Genomic DNA, 14,471 nt, shown 5'->3' on the forward strand with positions numbered 1-14,471 from the left:
TGTACACCACCACTATACATTTATAAAAAAAATAGATGAGATTGAAGAACAGACTTACACCTTAAAGGACTTCACATACTGGACACATAGAAATATTTGGCTTAAAAATATGTTTTTGGACTCACCTATTCTTAATGCAGCCGTTCACACCAAATGCTTAATTGCACATGACAGATTTGCAGCTCAAGCCCAATTTGTCCAACTTTGTGCATGTGACTAAATACACCTGACCAATCGGCCCACTGCATTTGTTAACAAGTGCCCCTGTGTCTCAAAATGCACTGAATGTGCAATGATCTAGATATTTCTATCTTTTCTTGTTTAGAAACGTCACAAACAGCCCATCATTGCTTAGCACTTACTCCACTTTTCTGTAATGCATTTTTTGAGGACATATTTTTGCAAAAGATGCTTTCACTGTTACACAATAAGTTTTTCTTCCAAAAGATTCTGAATTTTTTATGGTTTTGTCACAACATGCTTGGTGCAAAGGCCTTTAATTCAAGTTATTTAAAAAAATGTCTTGTATTAACATTTAGGAATTACAACCACTTTTGTCCACAGGCCCCAATTTTTAACGGGCCTAAAGCTGTTGGACAAACTAAAATAATTACACATTCAAGGAATGATTTTAACACTTAGATGAAAATTTGTTTAGGTCAGTGACTCCCTGAAGTCTTGAGCCTATGAACATCACCAAATGCTAAGTTTTCTTTCTTTGACATACAAGGCCTTTACTGTAGCCACAGTGAAGCAGTTGGTGGTCCTGGTGCTGTCTCCAGCAGCGGCTCTGGCTCTGCCTCTGGTGCCGGCTCTGCCTCCAGCACTAGACCACATTTCACAGGTATGTCTCACTAAGAAACACAGAAATAAAGATCCTCAAGTCTTTACATTTATCCTGAAAAAAAAAAAATTTGTGCTTTGATTTTTACACTCACTGAGACTCAGTTGGTAGACCTGGTGGTGGCACTTTCTCTGACGCCAGCACCAGTGGCAGTGCTGCCTCTGGCGATGGCTTTGTCGGCACCCCTCTCTCCAGTGACAGTGACTCATCCACATCCACTCATTCCAAGTGAGGGCTGGAAATATCATGAAATATACATACACATTCTGTTTCATCTATATTTAACAGTATCAGCTGTCAGATCAGAGACTTTCTTAAATGTGAGTTACGCCTAAATATTTCAACCATTGTCAATGGAAGATCACTAGTCCATTTTGGAGACCTGTCCCTCCCTCAATGTCCATATATGAAAAGCTAAAAGAGAGTGCAGCATTGTAGAACAGAGAGGGCATCGGGGATTATAAATATCACACTCATTAAATCTGATATAGCATGAATGGAGGATCTAGGGTGAAGCTATACTGAAAAGCAGCTTGCAGATGTTCATTGGTTGCATAGAAAGGTGTTTAGCTGAGCCATCAAATCAGCCAGATCATCTTGATTTACATTGGAGTTTCAATTTGTGGCCTCTCTGAACAAACATTCAGCTCAACTTTTGAAACAGAGTGTGTGATTTAACAGTTGAAAAGAGAACATTTACTCGCTCAGGATAAACAGACACACAATTTATGGTTTATATTTTTTCGTTTGTATTTATTCAAATCCTCCTACTCCATCTCAGCATGTCGTTGTTGAGAAATCATCAAAGGAGAGGATACAAGCTAACAAAGAGGTATGTGTGAATGCATGTGTGTGTTCAGTTGCATCATCATCCTATCATCCTGGTCTCCTTTTTCTTAACAGGAAAGTATAACAGATCATCGTTATGATGAGATAAAGGAACAGTAACAGCAAAAGACCTCACTGCCATCTGTTTATGCTACTGTCAGTCCTCTTGCAGACCTGGTCCACTATGAATCTGCCAAGTTTCAGAAAAACGGGAACACACTTCCTGACAGTAATAAAAATTGATTCACTGAAAAAGAGCAGGAAGCCACCAGTCCTCCAGCAGCAGAACCAACTCTCTATTCAGACGTCACAAAGGGGCAACACTAATAATATAGTCACTCTGTGAAGAATGTTTTCTATGTATAAACTCTGCCTATGCACCTACAAAAGATGAAGAAATGTTATATATAGTTCTATTAATAAAATAATTTGGTCATATATTTTAGTGATAGACTCTACTGTTTAATGTAAAATTAAAAGCACGTTTATACCAGAAAAACTTGGTTATGTCTTTAATTCACTGGTCATATCATTCATAAAGTATTCTATTGTTTCAATAACAAAAGAGGTTAAATCTCATATTCTGATTTTTAAAAGCATAATAGCAATAGTGTCATCTGATGTGGCATCAATCAAAAGTTTAGTTTCCAAAAGCTCTATTGGAAAAAATAATATTTGACTTAGTCTGAAATATTGAGACAAGTTTTTTTTTCTTTATCAGAAAGCCACATGTAATGATTAATTTCATTTTTTACTCTTCTTCTTCTGTTTATGCATTTCTTTTTCACAACACCCTCCTTTGGACATATTTTGCTTTCTTTTCTATGGTAGTGTGTGTGCTAACATCAGTGGCATGTCACTGTGTACAATCATTATTGGGCCATCTAGTCCACAGAATAATGCATCTAGATACAGTGGGTACAGAAAGTATTCAGACCCTTTTTAAGTTTTCACTCTTTGTTATATTGCAGCCATTTGCTAAAATTATTTAAGTTCATTTTATCCTTATTAATGTACACACAGCACCCCATATTGGCAGGAAAACACAGAATTCTTGACATTTTTGCAGTTTAAAAAAAAAACGAAAACTGAAATATCACATGGTCCTAAGTATTCAGACCCTTTGCTCTGTATTTAGTAGAAGCACCCTTTTCATCAAATACAGCCAAGTCTATATTAGGTCAAGCCAGTCTTTTTGGGAAAGATGCAACAAGTTTTTCACACCTGGATTTGGGGATCCTCTGCCATTCCTCCTTGCAGATCCTCTTCATTTTTTTTATTTTTTTTTTTTTGCCTGTCCCGTTTGGTCCTTTAGCCGTCAGAATACCCAATGGATTTACTTTACCAAGTGGATCATCACGGCCTTGCCGTATTGGTCCATTTGATCGACCTTTGTTGTTATTATTTATTTTATTTTATTTTCAGTTGTTACAGACGGGGCAGACATGACTAGGGGATAGGAAAGGGAGAAAGAAAGCTGAAGGAAAAGAAAAACAGAGGGGAAGAGGGACAGTGAGAAAGGGCCATTGTTAATCTTTAACACTGACTAGGTTACTGGTAGAAATATAACACTGTCAAAAGTGTTAATTTAACACTCAAAGGAGTGGACACATGTAGACACTTTCTAGTGTCAATTTAACACTGGAGATTTTGCAGTGCAGGGACAAAAATAACAAAAACAAAATTCCTTCTTCAGTATTGTTTCTATTTATGCATACTTGGTCTCTGTGTGTTTGTGGCTGTGTGAATGCAAATGCATTACCTTTATGCAAATTATTTTTTTGCAACTGCACGACAGATATGCATAGTTTTTCATACGGGTTTCAGGCTACAGCTTCATAATTGCATGCTGGGTGAATGGAATTATGTATTAATAAAATAATTAATAAATTAATAAATAGTTCGTTGCAAAGATGAGAAATACACTGTAGACATGATTCTGTGTTGTATAAAGCATTTTGTCTTGTTCCATTCTCCCTCTGTTTCTCTCACTTTTTGTGTAAAGCTCCATCTACATCCAGATCCAAATCCACTTTCTGTAACATCATGCAAATACTGCCATTTATATTAGAAAGAAAGGCACGACACTGTCTCATTTGTGTAGCAATATGGAAAGTGTGGCGGTGAGAATATAACTAGATCAAAATAAAATACAGGTCTGACTGATTGCGGAGAAGTTTTTAATTCAACATTAGCTTAAATTTAATGTATAAAAGGATTCTGACTCAAAACAATGGGGATATCATCAAAAGTCACGTATTTCTATTTATTTCCTTGCTGAAGACCTCTGCTCTTCACTTCTATTGTACAACTATTGTAATTTCAACTCTATACACCACCACCACTGTAGATTTTAAATCAAACAACTGAGGTACAGACTTTCACCTTAAAGATATTTACGTCACCAAATGCTAAATGTTTCCTTCCTTGATATGCCCTGCTAGGCCTTTACTGCAGCTACATTCAGTTGCTGCATGTTCTTCCAGAGAGCAAGCTGCATTATTTGAGATCAGTTGACTAACTTGGTCTTTGAAGACTCTATTTGCACTATAAACAGTTTCTGATCACTTTTGAAACATTTGACTGGATTTTTTTTATTTTTAGTTTATATATATATTGTTGATTTAGTGGCCTTTTCTATGTAGTTGATATTTTGTTAACTTGTACAGCACTTTGGTCCATGGATGTGCTATATAAATAAACTTTGACTTGAGTTGAATCTCAGCAAACATTTCAGAATCTTGTACATTTCAGAATCATCCTACTTCCATCAGCAGTCATGAACAGTAGTATCACTGTCTGATATGACAGTGAATGACATTTTACGGCAATATTTTGTTGTTCACAGCTTCCTTTGTGCCATTCCTACTGTGATCTTATATGGAAATATTTTTTTCTGCTAATACTTACTTTTACAATCTCTGAAGGATAGAATGAACTAAGTTTCTTGCATTTAAAAAAAATTGTATTTTTTTTGTAGGCAGCAATCTCAGTCATTACTTTTGTGACTAATTCATTCCACACAACGTCCCAGGTCATGCAGCCAATGTCTCAGGTCTGGTACTACACACTCCAGTTCCGCACACTCCAGTTCCACACAATCCAGTTCCACACACTCCAGTTCCACACACTCCAGTTCCACACACTCCAGTTCCACATAATCCAGTTCCACACACTGAAACTCCAGGGTGAAAACCTCCAATCCAGCACTCAATCTTGCACCCTCCACTTCTGCATCCTCCAGTCCCAGTTTTGCAACACTTGCACCAGATGTCATAGGTATGACACAGAGACAGATCCTCTTGTCCAGGTGTTTCCAACTCCAGTTCTCGAGAGCTACTCTCCTGCAGCTTTTAAATGCATCCCTCTACCAACACAACTGAATCAAATGGTTGAATTACCTCTTCAGCATGCCATCAAGTTTGGCAAAGGCGTGGTAACAAGCTATCCATTTGAATCCGGTGTGTTGGAACAAGAATGCATCTAAAAGCTGCACGACAGTAGCTCTCGGGGACTGGAGTTGGGGACTCCTGCTCTAGTCTATACATGACTCCAGAGGGCAATAAATTGTATGCATTGTTGTTTATACCTTTTTGCAGGTTGGCCTATCGTTATTGGGGTGTGTCTGGGAATATTGCTGATGATTTTTGTGATTGCACTAATACGGTACAGACAGAAACTACTCAGGATGTCAGGTGAGGACTAGAAATTTGACAAAAATGCCATTAGATCAGCCAGATCTGCCAGGATCACAGTAAAGCTTCACTTTGTGGCCCGTCTGAACAAACGCTCTGTTCAAATTTTTATAACAGAGTGTTAACAGTTAAAATGACATGATTTACTTGCTCAGGATAAACAGACACAAAAACAAATATGATGTCCTTTACATTTATTCAAATCCTCCCCCTCCTCCATCTTAGCACGTTGTGTTGTCGAGAGATCGTCAAAGCAGAGGATACAGTCTGGATATAACAAAGAGGTACGTGTGTGTGTGTGTGTGTGTGTGTGTGTGTGTGTGTGTGTGTGTGTGTGTGTGTGTGTGTGTGTGTGTGTGTGTGTATTTGTGTATTTGTGTAGTTTGCATATGAGCACTACACCTGTATCTATCATCCTATTATTTTCTTTCTAGGGAAATACTGGAGATCCTAATCATTATGATAAGATAAATGAACAGAAACAGCAAAAGAGCTCATTGCACACTGTTTATGCTACTGTGAGTCCTCATGCAAAGTTGGTCCACTATGAATCTGTCAATATTCAGAAATGGCTCCTCTCCTGTGCAGGGCGGTGCCACCAATCCTCCAGCAGCAGAGCCAACTCTCTATGCAACTGTCACAAAATAGGGTTAACAACAACAACATCATCAAGCTGGGATGTGTTTTCCATGCATAAATATTATTCATACATCTAAAATAGATGGAGAAATGTTGAATGGATTTCAATTTAGCATATAATTTTATCAAATACTTTAGTTAAGGCTTGTTTGATACTTACGTAGTCAGCTACTGAACACAGCTTCAACCGTCTGTTTGTTGAAAAATAGTAAGGGACCGCATTTTCTTGTTAGTAACTGTAACGGCGTTGTAACGATAGGAATAGTAATTCGTTAGATTACTCATTACTGAAAAAAGTAACGCTGTTAGTAACTCCATTATTTGTAACGCCGTTATTCCCATCACTGTTTAACAGCGCTGATAAACTATGCCAATAAACCATATCACCGTAAAAAATGAGTGAACTCCCTGAACACCCACCACACCCTTAACTGGAGGCCACTTAACTGTAGAACTAAAACCTGATAAAGGGAATGAAAACTGTAAATGCACACAGCTGATGCAAAGATGATACTGAAGCTGTAAGATAAATAAAGATTGAAAAAGCTGCTAATGCACAAAAACAATTAAACACCTATTAATTTATTGTTATTATATATATATATATATATATATATATATACAGACGCAAACTGCATTATTTGCATATAAGTGAATGGCGTAACATGCAACTATGTAGTCATGCCAGCAGCCAAAAATAAATACAATAGTGAAGTCTTGTGTGTTATTACCTGTAATAAATACACAATAGGATTGGACCCAAAATTTGTAACTAGGTATTGTCAAACTACCATGTAAAATGAGGCATAGTTTTACTGTAACTCTGAATACACAACCAGAGGCACAGCACAAAACTCTTTGCCCTATACATAAGCAGTCTCTGTGCCTCCCCTTACTTTTACAATCAATATCTCATGTGCATTTTTGGATTTTTTTAATGATTAATAATTGAGTCAATAACTGTATTGGCCACTCTGTAGTGGTCATTGGGGTTGCCAGTAATGAACTGGTCACATGCCAAATGTAATAAAAAAATCTATAAGTCTCATCATATTCTAAGTGTCATTTCTGAGCATACTACAGTCTACAGTTATTTTCTGGTTGGATGCATTTTGTGAGTCGTATTATTAGTATTATTATCATTAGTAGTAGTAGTAGTAGTATTTTCTTCACTGTAATTTACATATTACCATGTCATGAAAATCTTAAGAGTTAAGATCTGAGTTGTCTAACATATTCTGCCTTCTTATTTTTCCCAACACAACCTTTATTTGCCTCTCTCTCTCCTCATCTACATCCCCATCAATTAAATTGTGCCAAATCTGACATTCACACACTGTATTTTATTAAGTAAAACATAATTTGTTAGTTGTGCAAATCAGAGTGTCACGTTTGCCACCAGGTAGAGCAGATCTCAAATGCAGGACTCTTAAAAGACCAGTGAATTTATTTACAAAGAGGATGTGCAATAACAATCCCAAACATGAATCCCATAACAATGCTAGTCCTGATTCCCAAATCTCAAGGATTCTCTCCAAGTCAGCTCTCCACAGTTTGTACACCACTGGTCTCTAACAGGTAACTCTGCAGGTTTACTGTATACAAGAGGACACAGGTAAGTTTCTTTACAAAACAAAAGTAGCAAACCAACTAGTACCAGAGCTGGGATTTACACTGACATAGTAGCGCAACAATTCAGCAAAGACTTAAGTGCAGCCATTCCCTTAAGTAAGGCCACTGCATAAAATCCAGAACACCACAACACACATGTAGACACACAAACGAGGACAGTAGAGAGGAGAGGCAGAAAGCACGAGTGGGATAAGACAGACAGAAAACAGTCAGTTAGACGATGACAAAGGGACCATGACAAAGACAGCCTCTACTATTTTGGAATCAAAGTGCAGGCACACAGCTACTTTATCCGGAAATTTAATTATAATAAAACTCTACTACATTTTCATAATTCCATGCCTCTGGATAGACTACATTAATACTTTTTCATGCAATGGGTAGATACGTAGAACACCTGCTAACTAATATCTGGTATTATAATTATTTTGATCCAAAGATAAGAGAGACATTGTGGACATTGTTTTATGATGAATATTTTTGCTTGAAGCAGCGAAAGACGTCATAACATGCAGCTGATGATTAGCTACTATGAGTCAACACTCTCGCTCTCCATCTGTTTCTTTCTCTTCTCCTTTTCTATCTCTGTTTCTATCACTCTGCATAAAGAGATTCAAATCCTGTTTCTTCATCATGCAAATATTTGAACTTCTGTGGTGGAAAAACAAAGCTGGCACTCTCTCTTTTGTGCAGAGACATCACAAGCAAGTGAGAATATAACAATTTGATGAGAGCAGAGTACAGGTGTCATGACTGATCATAGGGGCATGCAGCTTATTTAGCTTTTTTTAAAATTTTGGATCATAATATTATAATTTTAGCTTAAAACTGTGGAAAACTATAAAACGTTTCTGACCAAAGCAATGGCAGCATCATTACAAATCATCCACTTAATAACAGGTAAGATTATTCTTCTATTTGATTTTCTTGGGGCTGAAACTCATTTTAAGTGTTATGATTAAATTATAGTTTTATTCATTTAATTTTCTATAACAGCTGCTGTGAGCTTTTTGTCTGTAATGGGAAACAAGGACAGACGTGTCAACATTAACTGTAAGTACAACAAAGATGTAAACCAACCAGCAAAATACTTCTGCACAGAGGCATGCTAGTAATTTGAGTTATTTACTGCTATACTTGAATACAAATTTCAGGTAATTAGGTAGTTACAGGTGTTTGGATTTTATGATTGTTTTTATACCTCTACTGTTCAGTTGTGAGAAAAATGTTTTTACGACATTTATCAGACAGCTATAGTTACAAACGTTGCTGTGATTAAGTTTTAAATGGTAAATGGCCTGCATTTGTATAGCGCTTTTCTAGTCCATAGGACCCCAAAGCGCTTTACACTACATTCAGTCATTCACCCATTCACACACACATTCACACACTGGCGATAGCAAGCTACATTGTAGCCACAGCTGCCCTGGGGCGCACTGACAGAGGCAAAACATGAAAGATAGCCATTGGTTAAATCATAACGCTGTATAGCAGCTAAAATTAGCTTATTTTAACAAACAGCGCGAGTGATACTCATTACTGTGCATCTGAGTTTCTTTGAGTACTTTCTTTTTTATTTTATTGCTGTTTTTATACCTTTAGTCTTCCGTTCTGATGAAAATGTTGTACATAGATTTAACAGACATCTATAGTCACAAGTAAATCCAGTGGAGTGGTTTGGTTTAAACTAGATTTAAACTAACAATGACCTTAAAAATATATAGATATTTTAAAATAATTAATTAAACATACTAACCGAAAATGGATTTAGCTACATTTTGGACCCTGTTTCCGGAATGCAGTAGCTAGCGAGCTGCTTGGAGACCGAAACAGCCAATCAGAATTTTTACATTCAAGTCTGTGATTGGCTGGTTTTATGGCACACTTATAATGCTGTAAAGAGTTAAGTGTGCACGGAGCAGAGATGTTGTGAGTGCTAACGACACACTGAGAGACGGGTTAGAAAAGTGGTAATTTTTGGCCCTGATGGCTTGCCATAGAGAGCAGATCCGCAGATGTCAGCACACAGAGCAGAGAACTGAGCAAGAGCAAATGCCAACAGCTGAGCGAGAGGGGCTGTTATTGTGTGTGTATATGGATAAGAGCAAACACTGAAATACATTTCTTGCACACAGCAATGTTTGCTCAAATTAAAATTTTCTTCACTCAAAATTATTTTCTCCTCAAAATGCAACATTTCGCTTGCAAAAATTTTTCTAAGGGCGCTCAGGCACAAATAACTCATACTACTTTTTCTTCGTTGGCGTTTAACAGCAGCATTGCTACCATCTTCTGTTTCAGTCCGTTATTACACTATTAAATCCTACAGCTCATTCCTGCGTCTTTCAGGATCTTACAAAGCTTCAAATGAGCGTTGACTATTAAATTAGTCATCGACGATTTTGATAGGTGACATAATCGTGACTGGTGAACTAACCGTGGCAGCCCTAATACACCTGCATAGGTGCTAAAATGAACTTATGAATGAACAGCATGAGTGATGCTTTTTATTGTATATTAATGTATTAATAATACAGGTTGTCTTCTTGCTGCCTAAAAAAAATGTCAAACAGCATCTACACTCTACTAATAAACAGATTAGTAATTTTAAGTGTTGCACTGATTGCACTATACACACATCTGCTGACTTTGAGTGAGAAATTAATCTTTGCTTCATACGCTTCAACTCTCTGACAGGCTACAACAAACCAGTGAACCAGACCACATTTCTTGGCGCCTCGGCTACCATCAACTGCAACTATACAAGAGTAAAAGAAAGTGGAATCAAATCCTTTTGTAGAGAAGATGCAAGCTCTTATTGCAATAATCTGATATCATCTTATGACTCAAATTACACCAGACTAGACAGATTTTCTCTCAGAGATGATAAACAGCAAAGAGTCTACACTGTGATCATTTCTGCACTGACCCAACAAGATGCTGGAAAATACCAGTGTAGTATAAAATCTGGTACATCCACTTCTTGTTTAACTGAGATCCACCTCTATATTTTGAGTGAGTATTGATCTGATTTTTGATTTAACGTAATAATAATTTTAGTAAATGAAAACACATTTATAAGTTGCAGTTTGTAAAGAAAATAGCTGCACTGACATGCATTTCCTTTTTTAAGACTGGGACGAGGTTAAACCACATGAAATAATTGGTGTTACTTCAGAGACTGCAACAATTACATGTAACTATTCTAAGAGTGAAGAGGACACTGAAAAATACCTTTGCAAAGGAAAGAATCCCTTGAGCTGTGATGAGTTAATACGGACAACAGAAGAAGACAGAGTTGTAGTTAAAGACAGATTTTACATGAGGGATAATAAAAGAAGGAACTACTTCTATGTCTACATCAGTGACCTGAGGAGAACCGACTCTGGAACGTATTGGTGCGGATCTGGTAAAACAATGACAAATGCTGAATACACCAAAATATACCTTTCTATCAGTAAGTACCCAATTTGTATACATATATATATATATATATATATATATATATATATATATATATATATATATATATATATATATATATATATATATATATATATATATATATATATATATATATATATATATATATATATATATATAGCTGTGGTGTTTCACAACAACACCTTTTTATTAGAAGAAAAACCATCTGCAATAAAATTGGTTGAGGTAGAAGGTATCATTTTATTGTTCGACACATGGTTATAATTATTCTGACTTTAGTCCTGGTTTATTTGTTGACAATCAATAAACATATTTTACCACTGAAGCCATAAATTGAGTTACTTTATAGGAAATACAAAAAAAATGTATAGCAGGGGTGTCAAAGATAAGGCTCAGGGGTTCGAATTGGCTAAGCTGACTCCAGCCTACTGGATGGCTTTGGAAAAGGGAATAAACTTCAGACTGTTAAATGTATTTTCATACATTTTAAAGCTTTTCCTACATTCATACTACATCAAATTAATTAAGTAATAGAAAAAAAACACTCTTTGCTACTGTATAATGATTATTTTCTGAGTATTAACAACATCAACAAAAATTGTGTAACCTTCTTTCTTTTTTTTCTCACACAGCTGAAAGACACACTCAAACCAAAGAATCAGTCGGTTTACGTTTGAAGAGAGATGTAGATGAGCATTTAGGTATGTGTCTCTGCCAAGCAGTTGCAGTTAATATCTCAGTATACAAATACACACAAATGTCTACTGCAGAAACACACTAAGCCACAGTCTCTATTCTATAAACTTTTAAGCCATATCTCTATGGCTGTCTCCTTTTTGCAGGCCTGCGTATTGGTATTGGAGTGGGTGTGGGTGTGGGATCATTAGTGGTGATTGCTGTGGTTGTGCTAATACTATACAGATGTAAAGTCCTCAAGATGTCAGGTAGGAAAATACATAAATACAATAAACAAATACATATAATTGTTTAATTTATCAGATCAAGATTGGTGTAAAACATTCAATGAAAGGTTTTTCTGACCTTAACTACAAAAGCAAAAATATTTAATTCATTTAAATATAGATAGATAGATAGATAGATAGATAGATAGATAGATAGATAGATAGATAGATAGATAGATAGATAGATAGATAGATAGATAGATAGATAGATAGATAGATAGATAGATAGATAGATAGATAGATAGATAGATAGATAGATAGATAGATAGATAGATAGATAGATAGATAGATAAGACATCAGTGAGAACAAACACACACAAAAAAACTCTTGTTGTTTATGTTCAAATTCTTCTCATCTTAGAAACTGCTGCTGAGGGGTCATCAGAGCTGAGGACAAAGTCTGGACATAACACAGAGGTGTGTGTGTGTGTGTGTGTGTGTGTGTGTGTGTGTGTGTGTGTGTGTGTGTGTGTGTGTGTGTGTGCGTGTGTGTGTGTGTGTGTGTGTGTGTGTGTGCATTTGTACATGTTTGGACATCTTTGTGAGGACAGAAAATTAGCATGTGGGGAATAACAGTCACATCTGGGTATAAAATGCTGGCCCCCACGAGTTTGAAGGCATTTTTGAGGCTCAGAATGTGTGTGTGTGTGGGGGGGGGGGGGGGGGGGGGGGGGAGGGGCTGTTTAGTTTGATTGAGGGCACAGTTTTGCATCTGTCCCACCATTGCTCTTCATTGCTCCCCCAGGGAAATACTGGAGATCATCAATATGAAGAGATTAACATACGGAGGCAGCAAGAGAGCTCACTGCCCTCTGTTTGTGCTGTTACCAGCCCTCCTCCAGACCTGGTCTACCATGCTAATGTTGACTTTCAGAAGGATACCAATGTCAATCTTCCTGCAGACATAGTCCACTATGCCACTGTGGATTTCCAAAAAGATGAAAGAATGCTTCCTGTCACTAGTGAAAATGGCTCTACTCCCATGGGACAAGACGTCATCAGTCCTTCTGCAGACATGCTTCAGTATACCACTGTGGGTTTCCACACTGGTGGAAAAACACTTCCTGACACTAAGAAAAATAGCTCCGCTGGCAGGGGACATAGTGCTACCAGTAATCAAGCACCTGAGACAACTCTCTATTCAACTGTTATAAGACAAGGGGAGCAATAATATAGTGATGCTGTGAAGGAGCTGAATATTCTCTATGCATAGATACTATCTGTAATCTTAAAATAATAGGAAAAAGGTTGAAGCACTTCAGGTGTAACTATAGAAATGTGGTTTAAATATTACAGTTATTACAATTACAAATATTTAGGTCGCATACACGTCTGATTTCAGTTAGTGGTTTTTAGTAAAAATTTGATTTGCTATGGTCGACGCTTCAGTGTCACAAAAATGAGAACATAAATTATTGGGTTTTTTAAACAAGTAATTGGTCAAAAAGTAGTTTACAATATTTAGAAAGTGTATCGTCACTTAAATATCTGATCACTGATTAAGAAAATGAATATTCCTAAGAAATAGTTCCCGGTTTGTTTCTTTTTCAGTCGTAGTTAATGAAACAGTTTAATACAGTTCAGAGGTTGGCAGTACCTGAAGGTGCAGCTGATGAATAAACCACACACAATTTGACATGGAGTAAAACATGTTTAGTTTCCATTTCTTTAAGATAAATTAATATTTAAACTACTATGAGCTTTTCCTTGTGTCTTGTTATGATTTTTATCCTATTTGTTTTTATAATTCAAGCATGCAGTTATGATTTCCTGTTTTACGTTTGACCACCGAGCATTTCAGTGTTTGTATCTTATTTTGCTCTGCAACTCCCTCTTGTGGACTCTTTGGTGATCAGCTGCTTATAAGTAGATAACTGTATTTGTTATCGTGTGCTTCATTGTATGAACCATATCATAATTCACTATCACATTGCCTGTAAATACCTCTCTGTAACAGTCTGTCATAGTAAGTAAGTGTTTTGTTTTATTCTTTTGTATTCGCTGAAAAGTAAAGACAAAGGAAATTAATGTGGTAATACAGTAGAGAAAGTGCTTCATAAAACAAAGCAGTTTGTGTAAGATTCTTTGAAATAACGAAATATAAAGAAAAGGGTTGTTGTTAATAAAATGTTTATTCCTTCTGGGGATGTAAGTAAATTTATTGTTTACATAAGAAAGTTATGAGCCTCACTGCAGATGCTCCTAAAATAATTTCATTAAAGAGACAAAAAGTACAGTCAACCTTGTAAAAAAAATTAAATAAAGCAAAAACATTACAGACAAAACAAAGAAAAATACTGTTTAGGAATTAAACTTGAAATTCAAAATCGTTGTTTCTTAGTACCAGTGGTGAAACGAGTGTTTTTATGAATAAGATAAGTCTCTTTTCTAATTTGTCAAAGTTCAAAAACTACTGTGCTCTGTCAT

General features: G+C 36.3%; 1 protein-coding gene across 2 annotated transcripts; it reads left to right on the forward strand.

Annotated features, from left to right (window-relative positions):
* Positions 1 to 8,361: 8,361 nt before the first annotated feature.
* Positions 8,362 to 13,359, forward strand: LOC113023242 (uncharacterized). 2 transcript variants are annotated; one of them, XM_026169267.2, is made up of 8 exons: positions 8,362 to 8,538; positions 8,635 to 8,691; positions 10,336 to 10,653; positions 10,772 to 11,095; positions 11,715 to 11,783; positions 11,925 to 12,026; positions 12,406 to 12,461; positions 12,790 to 13,359. In XM_026169267.2, exons 1-8 carry the CDS (start codon positions 8,502 to 8,504, stop codon positions 13,213 to 13,215), a joined length of 1,389 nt encoding a protein of 462 aa, XP_026025052.1. In that variant the 5' UTR covers positions 8,362 to 8,501; the 3' UTR covers positions 13,216 to 13,359. The 2 variants fall into 2 exon arrangements, with proteins under 2 accessions (XP_026025052.1, XP_080158890.1); XM_080302764.1 differs by having other exon boundaries at positions 10,772 to 11,047.
* The last annotated feature ends 1,112 nt before the right edge of the window (positions 13,360 to 14,471 follow it).

The sequence above is a fragment of the Astatotilapia calliptera genome, chromosome 6, assembly GCF_964374335.1.
Source record: "Astatotilapia calliptera chromosome 6, fAstCal68.1, whole genome shotgun sequence".
In the NCBI taxonomy this organism is placed as follows: Eukaryota; Metazoa; Chordata; class Actinopteri; order Cichliformes; family Cichlidae; genus Astatotilapia; species Astatotilapia calliptera.

What these genes read in the sequence shown, in the direction of transcription:
- LOC113023242 (XM_026169267.2), top strand. Translation starts at nt 8,502, where the DNA reads ATGGCAGCATCATTACAAATCATCCACTTAATAACAG. An exon ending in GATCCACCTCTATATTTTGA is followed by an intron (nt 10,654 to 10,771) that starts GTGAGTATTGAT and finishes TCCTTTTTTAAG; the next exon opens with ACTGGGACGAGGTTAAACCA. An exon ending in AGATGTAGATGAGCATTTAG is followed by an intron (nt 11,784 to 11,924) that starts GTATGTGTCTCT and finishes TCCTTTTTGCAG; the next exon opens with GCCTGCGTATTGGTATTGGA.